Source organism: Mus caroli, unplaced genomic scaffold, assembly GCF_978045245.1.
Source record: "Mus caroli unplaced genomic scaffold, Mus_caroli_1 scaffold_16, whole genome shotgun sequence".
NCBI classification, from domain to species: Eukaryota; Metazoa; Chordata; class Mammalia; order Rodentia; family Muridae; genus Mus; species Mus caroli.
This window is the reverse complement of record NW_028227271.1, coordinates 22,715,352-22,731,956: the sequence shown is the minus strand read 5'-3', so window position 1 is coordinate 22,731,956 and position 16,605 is coordinate 22,715,352. Positions and strand designations below refer to the sequence as shown.

Genomic DNA, 16,605 nt, shown 5'->3' with positions numbered 1-16,605 from the left:
TAACTAGGAAATTTCCAGTGTGGGGTAACAATGGCAAGCTTAACATGAATAGTTACTAAAGAGTTAAGCTGTGCTTTAGCTCTAGTACAAAGTTCAGATTTCTGCCCAATTCTTCTAGGAGACCTGGGAGGCTCCATCTCGGAAGGAAAAAAAGTGGGGATAGGTTCTTTGTTAATCCGGCTGAAGGAAAGTAAAGACCAAATTCTTTGGTCAAATTAAGCAAGCTTTATTTTCGGTCAGACAGGACTTTAGGGAGCATTGAGAAAAACAGCATTGAACACAGGAAGAAGTTGGGCTTATACAGCTCAAAAACTGCAAGGCTGGGAGTTTCCAAGGCTTTAGCTATGAAGGAACTTGGCAAAACAGTTCAAAATTACTTGGCAAAACATCTATTCAGGGCAGAGGTTAGGATATAGGGTGTGGAACATGCCAAATTCCAGAAAATTCGTCAAGACATAGTCAAATCCAAGTTTCACAGAAAATAATAATGAAATCATTTGAACTTTGTATCAGGATGGCTTTTGATCACCAATAAAAATGAATGGAATTTTTATTGTACATATTTTTAACTTAAAAACGTTTTGTTATTGTTGTTTTATTGTCTGAGACAGGGTCTTACTATGACACTCAACTACGTAGACCAGGCTAGCCTTAAACCATAGTTTTATGTGCATCTGCTTCCCAAATGCTGCATCAAAGACATGCATCACCATGCCTGGCCTAAGCATACTTTATTAATAGGATGCATACTGCAGGATTTTCTGTGCTTAGTTCTACACAAGAAAGTAAAGTCAGACAGTTCCAAAGTAAAGCACAAACAACTGGGTTACGTATACTGAACATAGTTACAAAGAGAAGTCCCAAGGTCCTCCTCTGATTAGAAGAATCACTCTGGGAGCTATGACAAAGGCAGGCAGAAAACAGTTGTACACAGGACATAAAACTACCAGGACACAAATACAGCGAAGTTTATCATAGCAGCGTGCGCACACACACACACACACACACACACACACACACACAGAGTCCAGGATGCTTATAGAGGCCGGAGGTCAGCCTCGGGCATTTGCTTTAGTACTCTTGGCCCCATTCTTAGAGACAGATCTCATTAGACCTGGGGCTGGTCAGTTCAGCTGGACTGGATGGCCAGCAAGTCTCCAAGTCTTCTGTCTTCCTTTCCAACTTGCTCATCTTTACATGGACACTGAGGATCCAAAGTCAGGTCCTCATGCTTGAGACACCTTCCTGGCCCCAGTGTCTTTCTTTTATTTTTATTTTTTCTGATACAATCTCACACTGGGCTGGACTGGCCTAGAACTCATAAAGATCAGATCTTCTGCCTCTGCCTACCAAGTCCTGATAAAGGTATGCACCACTATGCCTAGCTCAAAGCTTCCCTTTTTCGCTTTATTTTTCTCTCTATGAAGTTAATTATCAAAGCATATACTCCTTAGAATTCAAGTAGTACAAGAACAGGTTAAACAGAGATTTTATATTCTACTCTCACTCCCAGTAGAGTGCTGTAAAGAGAAGTTTGCTTCTTTTCTGTAGTTATGCTCTATTCCTTTTCACACAGCACTGATCCATAGTTATCTTTGTGTAGTTACACCTGGAGAGTGGCCCCTACTGGGAGAATTAATAGTGCCATAGTCATTGTATAGATTAAATGAGTTGTTACAGGGTGGTTAGTGTTGTACATGTAGTGGGCACTCAGAAAACATCAGGTGTTTCATATTATTGGAAAGTTGCCACAGATAGCAGAACTCAGTCCTTGAACAGAGATTGGAAATCTGGAGTGTGAATTTCGCAGGGAGGACTGCGGATCCAAAGAGTATACAAGAATCTCTAAAGACACAGAGCCTCTTGCAGTGTGCTTTTAGCCATGTTCACAAGCAGCAGAAGTCTGCGTAATAGATCACCAGGGAGGACAGAAAAGAAGTATGAATAGAGACATACAGGAACCTAACAAGTCCACACCTCTTCTGAAGTAGCAGATTCCGGTTCCCTAGAGGTGGAAGTGTCGGTAGTACAGGTCACTTTCCTCTGTCCTTGGTGTGCCATAGGTCAAAGTGCTCTTGAACATGGAATATTTTTTCTTTCTCAGGAGAGGCTATTGGCAATAGCAAGTGAAGGCTGAAAGGGTATGCTTTGGTAAATTTCTGTCTCTTCATTTTTAAGTTTTTATTTTTTAGTTGTGTGAATATGTGTCCATGAGTCCATATTTGGATACCAGAGGCATTGGAGCTCCATGAGCTAGAGTTATAGGCAGTTGGGAGCCATCTATCATGGGGAGCTGGGAACCTAACTTAAGTCTTCTACAAGAGCATGTCCACTCTTGACCACTGAGCCATCCCACTATTCAATCCCTAAATGATTGCTTCATTGGTTCTTTTGCTTTGTAATATAGAATGAAAATCGGCAATTTCTATTTCATAAAGCTTCGCCCAGGCATAAACACACAACCCTTTCCAACAGCTTTTAGTTGAGTTAAGGGAGACAGACAGAGATGGAAATCTAGCCCTTTGAACTTTTATGTCTGAAGTTTGTTTGTACCCGTATGCAGTTTAGAGAAGAGAAAGAGTTCATAGCTTTCAAGAGATCCTCTGGGGTGTTATCCTTAAGAACCATATGTATGGGGCTCTGTATTTTAGAGCACATTTTGCTACTTCAGAGGATCTGGATGGAGGCTTAGAACCATCTATAACTGTAGTTCCAGAAGATCTGGTGCCCTCTGGCCTCTTTGGGCACCAGACCGGATAGTGTACATACAAACATGCAAAAAAGAAAAAAGAGAAAAAACTCACTCATACAAAAGAAAGAAACTAAGCCTGGCAGTGGTGGCACAACCCTTGTAATCCCAGCACTCAGGTGAGTCTCTTGAGTTCGAGGCCACTCTGCTCTACAGAGGGAGTTCCCAGACAGCCGGGGCTACACAGAGAAACCGTGTCTCAATGTAAAATAAAATAAATAATAAAAATCTAAAAAGGGAAAAGGGTCAAGCCTTGAAACCCAACAGTCTCTGGGAGCAGCATGGTAGGAGAGGCCTGATCCCGCAGATTATCCTCTGAGCTCTCCATGCGTGCTGTGTCATGTAAATGTCCACCCTCCCACAGTGAGTTCATGAATGAATAATGAATGTAAGTCCAAATGTAAAGGGGAGAAAAGGGAAGCTACATGCTGTATTTGATTTTCACAACAGCCTCAACAAATGGATAGTATTACTGTGACTTTTAGTGAATATGCCTGGCTTACCATAAATACAAGATAAAGGGTGACAACTCTTGCTAAAAAGATATAATATGCCTTAGGAATTCAGAAATATTCTTTGGTTGGTTTGTTTGGTTGGTTGGTTTGGTTTTTGAGACAGGGTTTCAAAATGGAAGCCCTGGAACTCACTCTGTAGACCAGATTGACCTCAAATTTAGAGATCCACCAGCCTCTGCCTCGAGTACTGGGATTAAAGGTGGTCACCACTGCTACCTGGCTGAGATTATTTTTATTAAGAGATCTTGAAATTGGAGAAAATTTTTTACCAATTGTATAACAAAAACTATAAACCATAAGCAAACATTTACCAAGTCTACTATATACTCTACCTTGGTAATATGTTGAACAGACAGAAATCTATGTCCTTGTGGAATTTATATTCATTTTACAGGGAAGTCATACAGAAATAATGTATCAAGATGTATTTAATATATTGAAATTTCAGGGAAACTTTGACTATATGCCTAACAGTTCATACCACATAATAATGCTCTATAAGAGGCTGAAGAGGGGGCTGGAGAGATAACTCGGCAGTTAAGAGCATCGACTGCTTTTCCAGAGGTCGTGAGTTCAATTCTCAACAGTCACATGGTGGCTCTCAACCATCTGTAATGGGATCTGATGTGACTGAAGACAGCTACATAAAATAAATAAATAATTCTTTAAAAGAAAAAGAAAAAAAAGAGACTGAAGAGAGAGTTCAGCAGCTAAGAGCACTGCCTGTTTAGTTCCCACCAGGTAAACCATCCAGGTTTAGTTCCCACCATGACCTGGTGGCACACAATCATCTGTAATTACAGTTTCAGGGGACCCAACAGCTGCTAGCCTCTGAGCTCTAGCACACACATGGTACACAGACATACATGCAAGCAAACACCCATACAGGAAAAATAAATTAAATATTTTTAAAATAATACTTGATTAGATGAATGAAAGAAGGAACCTAAGATCTAAATCTTGCAAGGTCATAACCACAATTTTTCCAATGTAATCACATTTGACTACAATATTGCAGTGAGATAAAAACCTGGATTACCTTAATTCCTTGTGTATATGTCTCCATCTAATAGTAGTGCCTTTAGTTCCTCAGCAACAGAGCCATTCAGAGCATCAATTGACCTTTTTCTTTTCTTGTCATTTCTAGGGGAGGTGACACCAGGGCTATCTCAGGTGGAATATGCACTTCGAAGACATAAACTTATGGCTCTGGTCCACAAAGAAGCACAAGGGCACAGTGGAACAGACCACACAGTGGTGGTACTCTCTAACCCTACGTACTATATGAGCAACGACATCCCCTACACATTCCATCAAGACAACAACTTCCTGTATCTCTGTGGATTCCAAGAGCCTGATAGCATTCTGGTCCTTCAGAGCTTCTCTGGGAAGCAGTTACCATCCCATAAGGCCATGCTTTTTGTTCCTCGGAGAGATCCTGGCCGAGAATTGTGGGATGGCCCTCGATCTGGCACAGATGGAGCAATAGCCTTAACCGGAGTGGATGAAGCCTACCCGCTGGAAGAATTTCAACACTTGCTACCAAAACTGAGAGGTAATGCCAAGAAAGCCAAACCACAGGTCGGATCCAGCCGTCCTTGTCCTGCAGTAGTTAATTTCTGGAATAATTCTCCCTCGGCATTTCTTTGGGCATCATGAAGAGAAACAAAACGATTGCTAAATGTGGTGCTGCATGTTGTGTCCCAGCACTCAGGGAGACTGTGGCATGAATATCTGTAAACCTTGACGATCAGGCTGGGCTAAATGAAGAGACCCGTCTTGGGGCTGTGGCTGAGGGAATCCACATAAATTTTGAGCTCAAAAGCATTTTCTTTCTAGCCTTTCAATTTCTTACATAAGTTGCTGCCTTTGTTGTCTTTGTTGTCAAAATTAACCTGAGGCTGGAAAGGTAACTCAGTGGTTAAGATCACTCACTGGTAGGTCATCCAGAGGAACCAGGTGTGGTTTCCACCCAGAGATAAAAGCTAGGCTTGGCATGCCTGTAGTCAACAAAGGTGTCCTCATGGTGGCTCACAACTGTCCTAACTCCAGTCCCTGGGGATCTAACACCCTCTCCTGACTTCTGCAGGCACAAACATGGTACACATATACATAGTACAGTCAAAATATTCCTACACTTAAAAATTTTATTTAACCATTTATAGTTAAATTCTCACAATACATGTGGTTTCTTAAAAGGGGTTTTCTTTTTTTTTTTTTTTTAATCATTAATGCTGGCATTTATCAGAAAGAGGGTTTACCTTGTTTTCTGAAGTCCAAATTGGTTTTTTTTTTTTTTTTTACATATTTTCCTCAATTACATTTCCAATGCTATCCCAAAAGTCCCCCATACCCCTCCCCCACTTCCCTACCCACCCATTCCCATTCTTTTGGCCCTGGCATTCCCCTATATTGGGGCATATAAAGTTTGCAAGTCCAATGGGCCTCTCTTTCCAGTGATGGCCGACTAGGCCATCTTTCGATACATATGCAGCTAGAGACAAGAGCTCCGGGGTACTGGTTAGTACATCATGTTGTTCCAACAATAGGGTTGCAGATCCCTTTAGCTCCTTGGGTACTTTCTCTAGCTTCTCCATTGGGAGCCCTGTGATACATCCAATAGCTGACTGTGAGTATCCACTTCTGTGTTTGCTAGGCCCCGGCATAGTCTAAAAGGGGTTTTCTTATTCACTGTCTTTTCCCACACACACACCATTTCTTTAAAGTTTGTTTTTTTTTTGTTGTTTGGTTTGGTTTTGGTTTTGGTTTGGTTTCTCAAGGCAGGGTTTCTCTGTGTAGCCCTGGCTGTCCTGGAACTCACTCTGTAGACCAGGCTGGCCTTGAACTCAGGAATCCCCCTGCCTCTGCCTACCAAGTGCTGGGATTAAAGGCATGCACCACCACTGCCCAGCTAAAGTTTGTTTTTAAGTGGTGCGTGTTTGCGTGTGTGTGTGTGTGTGTGTGTGTGTCATAAGGAGGAGACAGATATGCCACAGCAAGTGTGGCTGTTAGAGGGCAACTTTATGGAGTCAGTTCTCTTCTTCCACTATTACATGGTTCCTGAGGACTAGCTAAAGTTACCAGCCAAGCACCCTCAGTATTCTTTTTTTCTTGGGGTTTTTGCTAGTTCGCTTGTTTTGAGACAGTTTCACTGTAGCTCTAGCTGGCTTGGAATTCATAGAGATGTGGTTTCCCGTGTGCTGACATAAAAGGTATGCCAAGCCCAGCTTATATCTACTTTTTTTCTTTCCAAGACAGGGTTCTATATAGCCCCAGCTGTTCTGAAACTCCCGACACCCAACCCCCTGCCTCTGGGATTAAAGGTGCTATCCAAGTGCTACCATGCCTAGCTAATCCATTATTCTAAATGTTAGTAGTTTTATAGGTAAAAGTACTATAGTTTTATAGGAAAGTATTAGTGAATCTAATAAAATTATTTACAATTTTTTTTAAAACCTTCATTGGAGTTGTATCTCATAGCATATCATTTGCTGGTACGTACCAGGCCTCAGGTTCCCACCCCAGCACTGACATACAAAACCAACCCAATAGGTGTTAAGCTTTCCTACACTGAATATAAGTAATACAGATTGGTTAATTTTTCTTTCTCTTTTTTTGGAGGGGTGGGGATTGAGACAGGGTTTCTCTGTGTAGCCCTGGGTGTCCTGGAACTTACTCTGTAGACCAGGCTAGCTTCAAACTCAGAAATCTGCCTGCCTCTGCCTCCCAAGTGCTGGGATTAAAGGTGTGCACCACCACTCCCCGGCAGATTGTTTAATTTTCAAAAAATTAAGGCATACACTATTATAATTATTTCCCATGTATTATACATTTAATAACATTTTTAAAAGATTTATTTATTTTATTTATGTGAGAACACTGTAGCTGTCTTCAGTCACAACATTAGAGGGCTCCCATTAAAGACGGTTGTGAGCCACCATGTGGTTGCTGGTAATTGAATTTAGGACCTCTGGAAGAGCAGTCCGTACTCTTAACTGCCGAGTCATCTCTCCAGCCCTGACATTATTATTTTAAATATATTTGACCTGTAGCATCATAATGCATCCCCAGTCAAGTTTCCTCAATTCTTCTTAATCATACACTTTTTAATCATACAACCCTACAGATTTAGTGAAGAAAGTCATTCTTGGTCCACTGTTAGCAAAAAGATGGCTTATATTGAAGCTGCTGGGTGGTGGACATCATTTTCATTAGGAGCCCTTAGAGCAGTGCTTCTCAACCTGTGGGTCCTGACCGCTTTGCTGGTTGCACATCGCATATCCTGCATATCAGATGCTTACATAATGATTTATAACTAGCAAAACTGCTTATGAAGTAGCTATGAAAATAATTTTATAGTTGAGATGAACATTAGGAAGTGAGACCTGCTACCTTGAGCACAGCCTTGGGGACACATGTACCTCCATTTTAGATCTCACAGCAAAACAGATGACAGCTAACAGTGAGTAACTGTTGAAACTGGAAGCACTGTGCTAGCTTGTCTCTAGACCATTTTATACAAGTGATTGAGAAGAGCGCTCTCATTTCTATGCCCAGTAATTCAGAAGGGCAGAAATCAGCTGTGGAGGTAAAAAACAACTGTTGTGTTTATTCTTTAAAAGTTAAAAAAAAAAAGATTCTAGCTATAATAAAACGTTAGGCCTATCTGTCATTTTCATGAGCACACTGACGTTTTGTGGTAGAAAGCTGTCTCTATTGCAGAGTGTCCCATCACGTTCAGAGATTGACTTTTCCAATCATGGAAAGTGTCACTGAAACCTTTAGATTCTATACCACAGATTTTTTAGTTTTGTCTTGCTCAATTTATTTTCTTTTTATTATGCTGTTTGTGTTTCATTTTCGAAGGAATCAGGGCCTCTGTGCTAGGCAAGTGCTCCACCACTGAGCTAGTCCCTATTCCAGTGCATTCTACCATTAAAGTAGGCCTTCAGCCTCTGTTGCTTTTAAACTTATTTTTGGCTTCCCATTTTAAGCTGAGACGAACATGGTTTGGTATGACTGGATGAAGCCTTCTCATGCACAACTTCACGCTGACTACATGCAGCCCCTAACTGAAGCCAAGGCCAGGAGCAAGAACAAGGTTCGGAGTGTCCAGCAGCTGATACAGCGCCTAAGGCTGGTTAAGTCTCCTTCAGAGATTAAGAGAATGCAGATTGCTGGGAAGCTGACATCAGAGGTATGGCTACTATTGAAAATATTTCTCTGTCAGATCATAAAACTCAAGCTCTTCATGTTCAGAGGGCCCCTGCCCCTGCCCCTGCCCCTGCCCCTGCCCCTGCCCCTGCCCCTGCCCCTGCCCCTGCCTCCCGGGTGCTGTGGGATTAAGGCATACACCAGCGCTGCTCAGCTTGCTTCCTCTGTTTCCGACTACACTTACTGATGGACGTACATACCATGGTTGCATATGAGGAGATCAGAGGACAACTAGTGACAGTCAGATTTCTCTTTCCACCGTGTGGATTGTGGGGATCAAACTCAGGTCCTTAGTTTTAGTGGCAAACAACTTTACCCACTGAGCTATCCCACTGACCTTTGCTGTCTGTATTTAACCTGTACAGAAGGATGATGACACACTTGTCAGCCTCAGCCACAGTCTCCAAAGGGTAGTGGTATTTCTTTGAGAATAGCATATAGCACAGATGTGCAAGCTGTGAGGATATCCAGAGGATATGGCAAAGGAAAAACTTTCAAGGCAAAGGGGAAGATTGCAAAACATTTTGAAGCAATAATACTTGTCCAAAGAATGAATAACAAGGCTGGTGCCAATCTGAGGTTAGATAGACAAGTTTTACAGGAATATTTCTGCATGAAGTTACAGTGACCTTTTGAAAGTTTGTGGCTCTGGTATCTTTTCTGATAGATACTATCAGGCAATCATGCATGAGACCCTTCATTTTTTATTATTGTGTGTACATGCTGCAGTGTACTTGTGGGGGTCATAAAAACAATTTATGACATTCATTCTCTCCTCCTCTGCATGAGGAAATGCATGGCGGGCAGCTTTGCCTACAGTCATCTCACTGGTCCTTGTCTTACTTTTCAGTTAGAATTGAATTGAACAACTTCATTCGATTCTGGTGACTTTAACAGAGTACATAGTGAAATGGTTGTTACAGTCAAATATATCATCAATTTTAACCCATATTTTCCCACTGAAGTTTTATCATGAAGCTGTTCCACTGATATCATCATACAGGAAAAAAAAAATAATAAGACTCTGCTGTTGGCTACCAGGGCAGTTTTTATTCACACTTTGTGTTCTGGTGAGACCCAGTGCAAGCCCAGTGCTGATTTCTCTTTCATTGGTATCATAACCTTGATTGATTGGCATGTCAAGAGATCGGACAAGCCATGGCCTGTTGCTCCCAGTCTACTTGACAGAGGGTTCCTTTTGTGAGTTTCAGCAACCCTCTGAACTGCCATGGAGGCTTCTCAAGAACAGTTAGGTATATGGAGGGGCCCCTGCCTTCCTGCCTTCCCACCTTTTCTTTTTCATACAAACGACTGTTACTGATTACAGCAACAGTAAATGCCAAGAAAGAACATGTTTACCCTCACTCCTGGGGCAGCATACCCAGACACATCATGGTTGGATGGGGGTCCTTGTCCAATTACTCATGGTCCACTTCTGCTTATTACACCCCTTGCATATCTGTTGACAGTGACCCAAGTGAGCATTCACCCCGGTGCTAAGGACCCTTACTGCTTCCTTTATCAGCTACCAAGGCGGCTGGGTTTTAGCTCAGTGGTCACATTGTTCTTCCATTGAGATCTTGCCCTCTTCTGAACTGCGGGCTTGGTCAGGAGGCAGAGGAACAGGAAAGTATAGAGAAGCAGGAAAAGCAGACTTAGGATTGGAGTATGAATAATTTGGGTGGGCTTTGGCCTGCAGATAAGGACTCTGGTTTTCTGATATCTTTGCCTGGGGAAATTTAGGGCAAGGTACTTCTGAACTGCAGAAGGTTGGTAAGAAGACTCAAATTGGGGGTGTCTTGTTATTTCATTGGCGATGTCTTGTTTGAGGAAGGATAAAACACTGGTTTGTTTGCATGGTAAACATGCAAGGTAAACATGGTAAGGAGTGCTCATAGGCAAGGTGGTTGCTGTATCTAAGAGGTCTGCATACTAGCATAACCCTGGGAAGAGCAGTCCTCACAGATGCCACAGATGCCAGAGCGTTACAAAAATAAGAAAAAATACTTTTAAGACATCAGTTGTGCTAAATCTAGGTCCTCTCTCACTGAACTGTGGCAATATAGAGAAAATATTTATTCTTTAAATATTCCCTGAAAAGATGATTGCTAGGAATTGAACCCAAGACCTCATGGATTTGCTAAGCACATCTACCATTGAGCTGTACCTCCACTACCCTATACATTCTTTTTTTTTTTTAAGATTTATTTATTTATTTATTTATTTACTTATTTATTTATTTATATGTAAGTACACTGTAGCTGTCTTCAGACACTCCAGAAGAGGGAGTCAGATCTCGTTACAGATGGTTGTGAGCCACCATGTGGTTGCTGGGACTTGAACTCTGGACCTTCGGAAGAGCAGTCAGGTGCTCTTACACACTGAGCCATCTCACCAGCCCTACCCTATACATTCTTGACATGATTCTGTAAATATGTTTGGAAATATAAATTGCTTTTGTTATTATTGTTGTTGGGATTTTTGTTAGTAGTATATTTTATTTTTTGAGACAAAGTTTCTCTGTGTAGTCCTGGCTGTCCTGGAATAACTAGTTTGGCCTCAAACTCAGAAATCAGCCTGCCTCTGCCTCCCAAGTGCTGTATTTAAAAGCATGTGCTAGCACCACCTAGAAGGTATATAAATTGTTATTGGCTCTTCCTGATGAGTCATAATGAGAAAAATGTATTAGGCAAGAGTTCTACAGAATGCAAGTCACCATCAACTTGTTCTCTCTGTTAGATACTGTGCATTTTACCAGGTACTGCAGAGGCTCTTGGGTATTTTGTTTTGGGGCCTCGCATATTGTACTCTTTGTCTCCTGAATTGTAAGCCTTCCACATTGGTATAGGCAGTGAGTTCTGACTGCTGTGTGAGTGTTAAGTTGTTTCATATTTACTGGTTGGCTTAGTTAATCCCACTGAGTACTGGAAAAAGGGAGAGTCTGTAAGTTTTGCATTTTTTTTTAAATAGAGGAATGGATTTCATGTGTTATATGCTTATCACCCACATATTATGAAAAGAAATATACCACTATTCATTTCGATCTTTAACCTAACTTTAATTTATATTCCTTTCACAGCAGTATGTCCACATACTGACTGAGTTTTGTCATTCCTAAGAGACTCATTAGCAGCCTAGATAGTATTTTGTGTTCCTGTGCATTCTAGACCTAAAGAGCTCACTCTCTACCACCAGGCCTTTTCACACAGGCGTTTTGTAAGAGGTCTTGACTTCTTTGCCAGTGTTTGAGTCAAGAAGTCCTAGACTTTGAAGTTTTCTTCTTCTATTTCTACATTAATGTTCAGAGCCATTGTTTTAGCATCTGATGATAAATACTAATTGAGTCTCTTTCTCTTTGTAAATTCCTTTAAGTTCAGATAATATTGAGTGTATCGGCCTTGGGATTTTTGTAACCTGAAGAGTTTGATGAGAGGCAAATGGCAGGTATCCTATACCTTCCTATGAACATCAAGTTTTGTATTGGTTTTGTATCATTGTTTTTTTTATAGGATTATTAATATTTTTTAAAGATTTATTTATTATCATACATAAGTGCACTGTAGCTGTCTTCAGACGCACCACAAGAGGGCGTCAGATTTTATTATGGATGGTTGTGAGCCACCATGTGGTTGCTGGGATTTGAACTCAGGGCCTTCGGAGGAGCAGTCAGTGCTCTTAACCACTGAGCCAACTCTCCAGAACTTTTGTATCATTGTTAATTAACGGTATAAAAGCTGAATTGGTTTAGAACTATAATTATTGTCCTTATTGTTTCTGGTTTGCATATGTGTGTATGTTTGGGGTGTGTGTGTGTGTGTGTGTGTGTGTGTGTGATATGCAGGTACTTAAGTATTTTAAGTGTATAGTTCAGTGGTTTGAGATCATCACCCAGATTTATCATCTCAAGTAAAAACTCTGTACCCAGTGGACAACTTCCCCTTTCCTCCCACACCGAGACTCTTGCAACTGACTTTTCACCATCTGTCTCTGTCAGTTTGTCTGTTCTAGCTGCTTACAAGTAGACTCATGAAGCATTTGCCTTTTTATGAGTAGTTCATTTCTCCTAGCTAGTATGTTTTCAGAATACCAAAATTTTTTCATATCCAAGTATTATTCCATTGTGAGATATATTGTGATATATGTGTGTGTGTGTGTGTGTGTGTGTATAATTATATTATATATAATTTATGTATCTATATATTTGTCTATTTGGTGGTGGACACATAGTTTTTTTAAGTTGGCTATTGTAAATACTGCTGGTAGGAACGTGATTATTCAGCCAGAAGTAGAATTGTTAGGTGATCTAGTCATTCTGTGATTTATATTGTTTCATTTTTGTAGTAAGGTCTTATTCTATAGCCTATACTAACTTTGAACTTATAATGATCCTCCTGTCTCAGCTTCCCAAGGGTTGCAGGTATGAGCCAATATCACTTTTTTTTTTCCTGAAATTGCCATATTGTTTTCTACAGTGGCTGGGTTGTTTTTAATGTGGCTGAGCTCTCATAGGCCTTATACGCTCTAGTCACTAGTCTCAGAGCTGTAGATGTGTTCTCAGCCTTTGGGCTGACTCCTTCTCCGTGCATAGTATCCTTTTCTACTATTTATTACTGTGTGGGGGCCCATATGATACTCCACGGCATATGCATGCTCTGTGAAGTTGTTTCTCCCTACCTTTGCATGGGCTCCAGGGATTTATCTAGCTTTCCTGTAAGTACCTTGCTAGGCTGCCTTATCTGCCACATGCACTTTTTTTTCTAATTTTTTTTTTCTTTTGGGGGGTTTTTTGGTTTTGTTTTTTTCTTTTTCGAGACAGGGTTTCTTTTTTTCTTTTTTTTTTTTTTTTTTTTTTGGTTTTTCAAGACAGGGTTTCTCTGTGTAGCCCTGGCTGTCCTGGAACTCACTCTGTAGACCAGGCTGGCCTCAAACTCAGAAATCCGCCTGCCTCTGCCTCCCGAGTGCTGGGATTATGAGATCAACTTATCTTTGTTGTTGCTACGCACTTTTGATGTCATATCAGGAGGAAAAATCATTGGTCAAGTCACTTAATAAACACTTGCTTGTACTTTTTATTTATTATATGTGAGTACACTGTAGCTATCTTCAGACATTCCAGAAGAAGGCATCAAATCTCATTACTCATGGTTGTGAGCCACCATGTGGTTGCTGGGATTTGAACTCAGGACCTCTGGAAAAGCAGTCAGTGCTCTTAACCACTGAGCCATCTCGCCAGCCCTGGATTTTGTACTTTTAAATAATATGTTTAAGTTAGTGTTCCATTTTAAGTATATTTTTGTATATGGGAAGGATCTACCTAAATTTTTGCATGTCTCTTTGTTGGTTTTGTATCTTCTGTAAATTATTGAACTTAAGTTTGTGAAAGGGTCTCAGTAATAGAGTGTGCTAACTTGAAGCTTTCCAAGTGTTGGGATTACAGATGAGTACCACCATGCCTGCTAATAGAGAAGATCTTAATCTTTTTCTACATCTTTCTGAGGTCCTACAGCCTACTCGTGTAATCTACTAGAGGTGCCTTTTCAGTCATCCCGACGTGAGAGACATGCTGTTGTCCTGTAGTATCAAATAGGAAAGCATCCGTGCGTTCCTGCATCTTCAGTACACATTGATTTGACCAAGAAGGGGCAAGATTATTTCATTTCAAGGCATTAGAGGGTTTGCTCATTTGTTTTCATGCTTGATTTTTTTTTTTTGAGGTAGAGTTTCACTGTATAGAACAGGCTAGTCCTGAACTCAAAATCCTACTCAGACTTCCAAATGCTGGTCTTAAAATGTATACACCACCATTCCTGGTTTTATCTGTGGGTATATATGGTAGAATACTCTTTTAATTAATTTTGATAAATACAGCACTTCTCTGTGAGTCAGGGTGAACACTTTTAGCCTGGGATCTCACACATCGCAGAGCATGTTGATACAAGCCTTTACACCCTGCACTTGGGGGGCAAAGGCAAGCAGATAGCTGTGAGTTCAAAGCTGGCCTGATCTACACACCAGGTCCCAGGCCATCTACAGCTACTTTGTGAGATGAGGTCTACAGAGAGAGAGAGAAATGTCACTCCGTTATAACTAGAACTCCCAGGAACCACTTTTTACAGTGGCTTATTGGGGTGTTGTACACAGTGATCTAGAAAGTGGCTCCTTTCCTTCACTGATCTCTCACCCTGTGTCAGCACCAGCTTGTCACTTAGACACTTAGTAATTTCAGTTGTAGTCTCACAGTTCCTCAGATATTATTGTGGCCCAAGTTATTTTGGTTAGCATTCCACCCATTGACCAAAGAGAGAGGCTCATTTGTAAACATCCTTAGCCTAATTTGTGCCATTGCTGAAGGTGGCAATTACACCCCTGAATATTTAGCAGATCTGTTATCAATCTTCATTTTCTTTCCAGTCTACTTTTCCAGCTCCTTATGGTTTTCAGATACCACTGATTTCAGTGTATCTGGTAATTCAACCCAATCATGGTCTGGTTCACTGGGGGGAAAAACTTTGTTTGTTTGTTTGTCTGTTTGTTTGTTTGAGACGGGATTTCTCTGTGTGGCCCTGGCATGTGCCACACACCCAGCTATGAAAGGTGCTTCTTATTTGAACTCCATCCTTTTGAATGTTTGAGTGACAGATAAAATGACACTGCATTCATTTTCCCTCCCTCTCTTTGCAGGCTTTCATAGAGACCATGTTTGCCAGTAAAGCTCCGATAGATGAAGCCTTTCTTTACGCGAAGGTGAGCTTCAAGGTCCCATAGGGGCAAACGTAGAGCAAATTTACTGGCTTAAGAGTACATACATTGGCTTGCAGGCAGGCACAGAAATGGCAGCATATCCTTCTCAAATGTTAATTTAACTTATTGTACATGTAAAGTGTGTAGTGTTACATTGAAGAGAAGTGCAGAGCAGAGCCAGTGAAGAAAGACCTAACCCTGTGAAAGGAGACCAACGCTGAGTACATGTACCAGGTAGTCAGTGGGTCAGCCTTCAGACAGTTCCAAGGGTGTCAGAATTTAGTTTCCTTTTCCATCTGCATTTCGGTTGATGAGACTATTTGCAAGACTGAAATTAGCCATTTAGAAATATTGTTAAAAAAATAAGCCATATTTTGTTTACCTGATTAACAATAGCCTTATATGTGTTTTTGGACTCAGCCTTCTTTACAGATTTTCTCTGTCATCTTCTGGGCTTTCTTTGAAAACCATGCGAAGTTTAAATTACAGAAGATTAAATAATAAGGTTGAGGGTGGGGGCTGGAGGGATGTCTCAGCAGTTAAGAGCACTGTCTGCTCTTCCAGAAGTCTTGAGTTCAATTCCCAGCAACCACATGATGGCACACAAACATCTGTAATAGGATCAGATGTCCTCTTCTGGTGTGTCTGAAGACAGCTACAGTGTTCTCATATAAAATAAATCTTTAAAAAAAAAGGGGGGGGGCTGGAGAGATGGCTCAGTGGTTAAGAGCACTGGCTGCTCTTCTGAAGGTCCTGAGTTCAAATCCCAGAAACCACATGGTGGCTCACAACCATCTGTAATGAGATCTGATGCCCTCTTCTGGTGTGTCTGAAGACAGCTACAGTGTACTTACATATAATAAATAAATAAATCTTTAAAAAAAAAAGGGTTGAAGCCAGATATATTGGTGTATGTCAGATTGCAGCCTTTATGGAGTATGTATACATGGTAATCAGGAGTTCGGTGTCATCCTTAGCTATAGTGGAAGTTTCAGGTCAGCCTGGGCTACATGAGCTCCTGTCTCAAAATATACCTACATGTAGTAAAGTTGGATAACAGGATTGATATAAGCAGGTATATGTAGACTAGAATATAGTACAGCAGGAAAGAGTCAAAGAAATGTGGGGTTTGATGCTGTAGACCATTTGGTTAGATATGGCTAGGGTTCCAGTCATGACTTACAGTACCCACAACTATAGTGCTTGAAGACAGCCTGGGCTGGGAAGGTCCACAGAAATTGTGAGTCATACTTTGTTGTCTTCACAGTTTGAATTTGAGTGCCGTGCCCGAGGTGCCGACATCTTAGCCTACCCACCTGTGGTTGCAGGCGGTAATCGCTCCAACACTTTGCACTATGTGAAGAATAATCAACTCATCAAGGTAAT

General features: G+C 41.1%; 1 protein-coding gene across 4 annotated transcripts in view; it reads left to right on the top strand.

Annotated features, from left to right (window-relative positions):
- Xpnpep3 (X-prolyl aminopeptidase 3) overlaps nucleotides 1-16,605 on the top strand; it is a 54,561-nt gene that overhangs the window by 20,973 nt on the left and 16,983 nt on the right. For all 4 annotated transcript variants that reach the window (XM_085831779.1, XM_085831778.1, XM_085831780.1 and 1 more), the window contains 4 exons: nucleotides 4,412-4,819; nucleotides 8,259-8,461; nucleotides 15,160-15,222; nucleotides 16,487-16,600. In XM_085831779.1, the coding sequence (XP_085687905.1) occupies nucleotides 4,412-4,819; nucleotides 8,259-8,461; nucleotides 15,160-15,222; nucleotides 16,487-16,600 (788 nt within the window). The remainder of the gene's footprint in view (nucleotides 1-4,411; nucleotides 4,820-8,258; nucleotides 8,462-15,159; nucleotides 15,223-16,486; nucleotides 16,601-16,605) is intronic.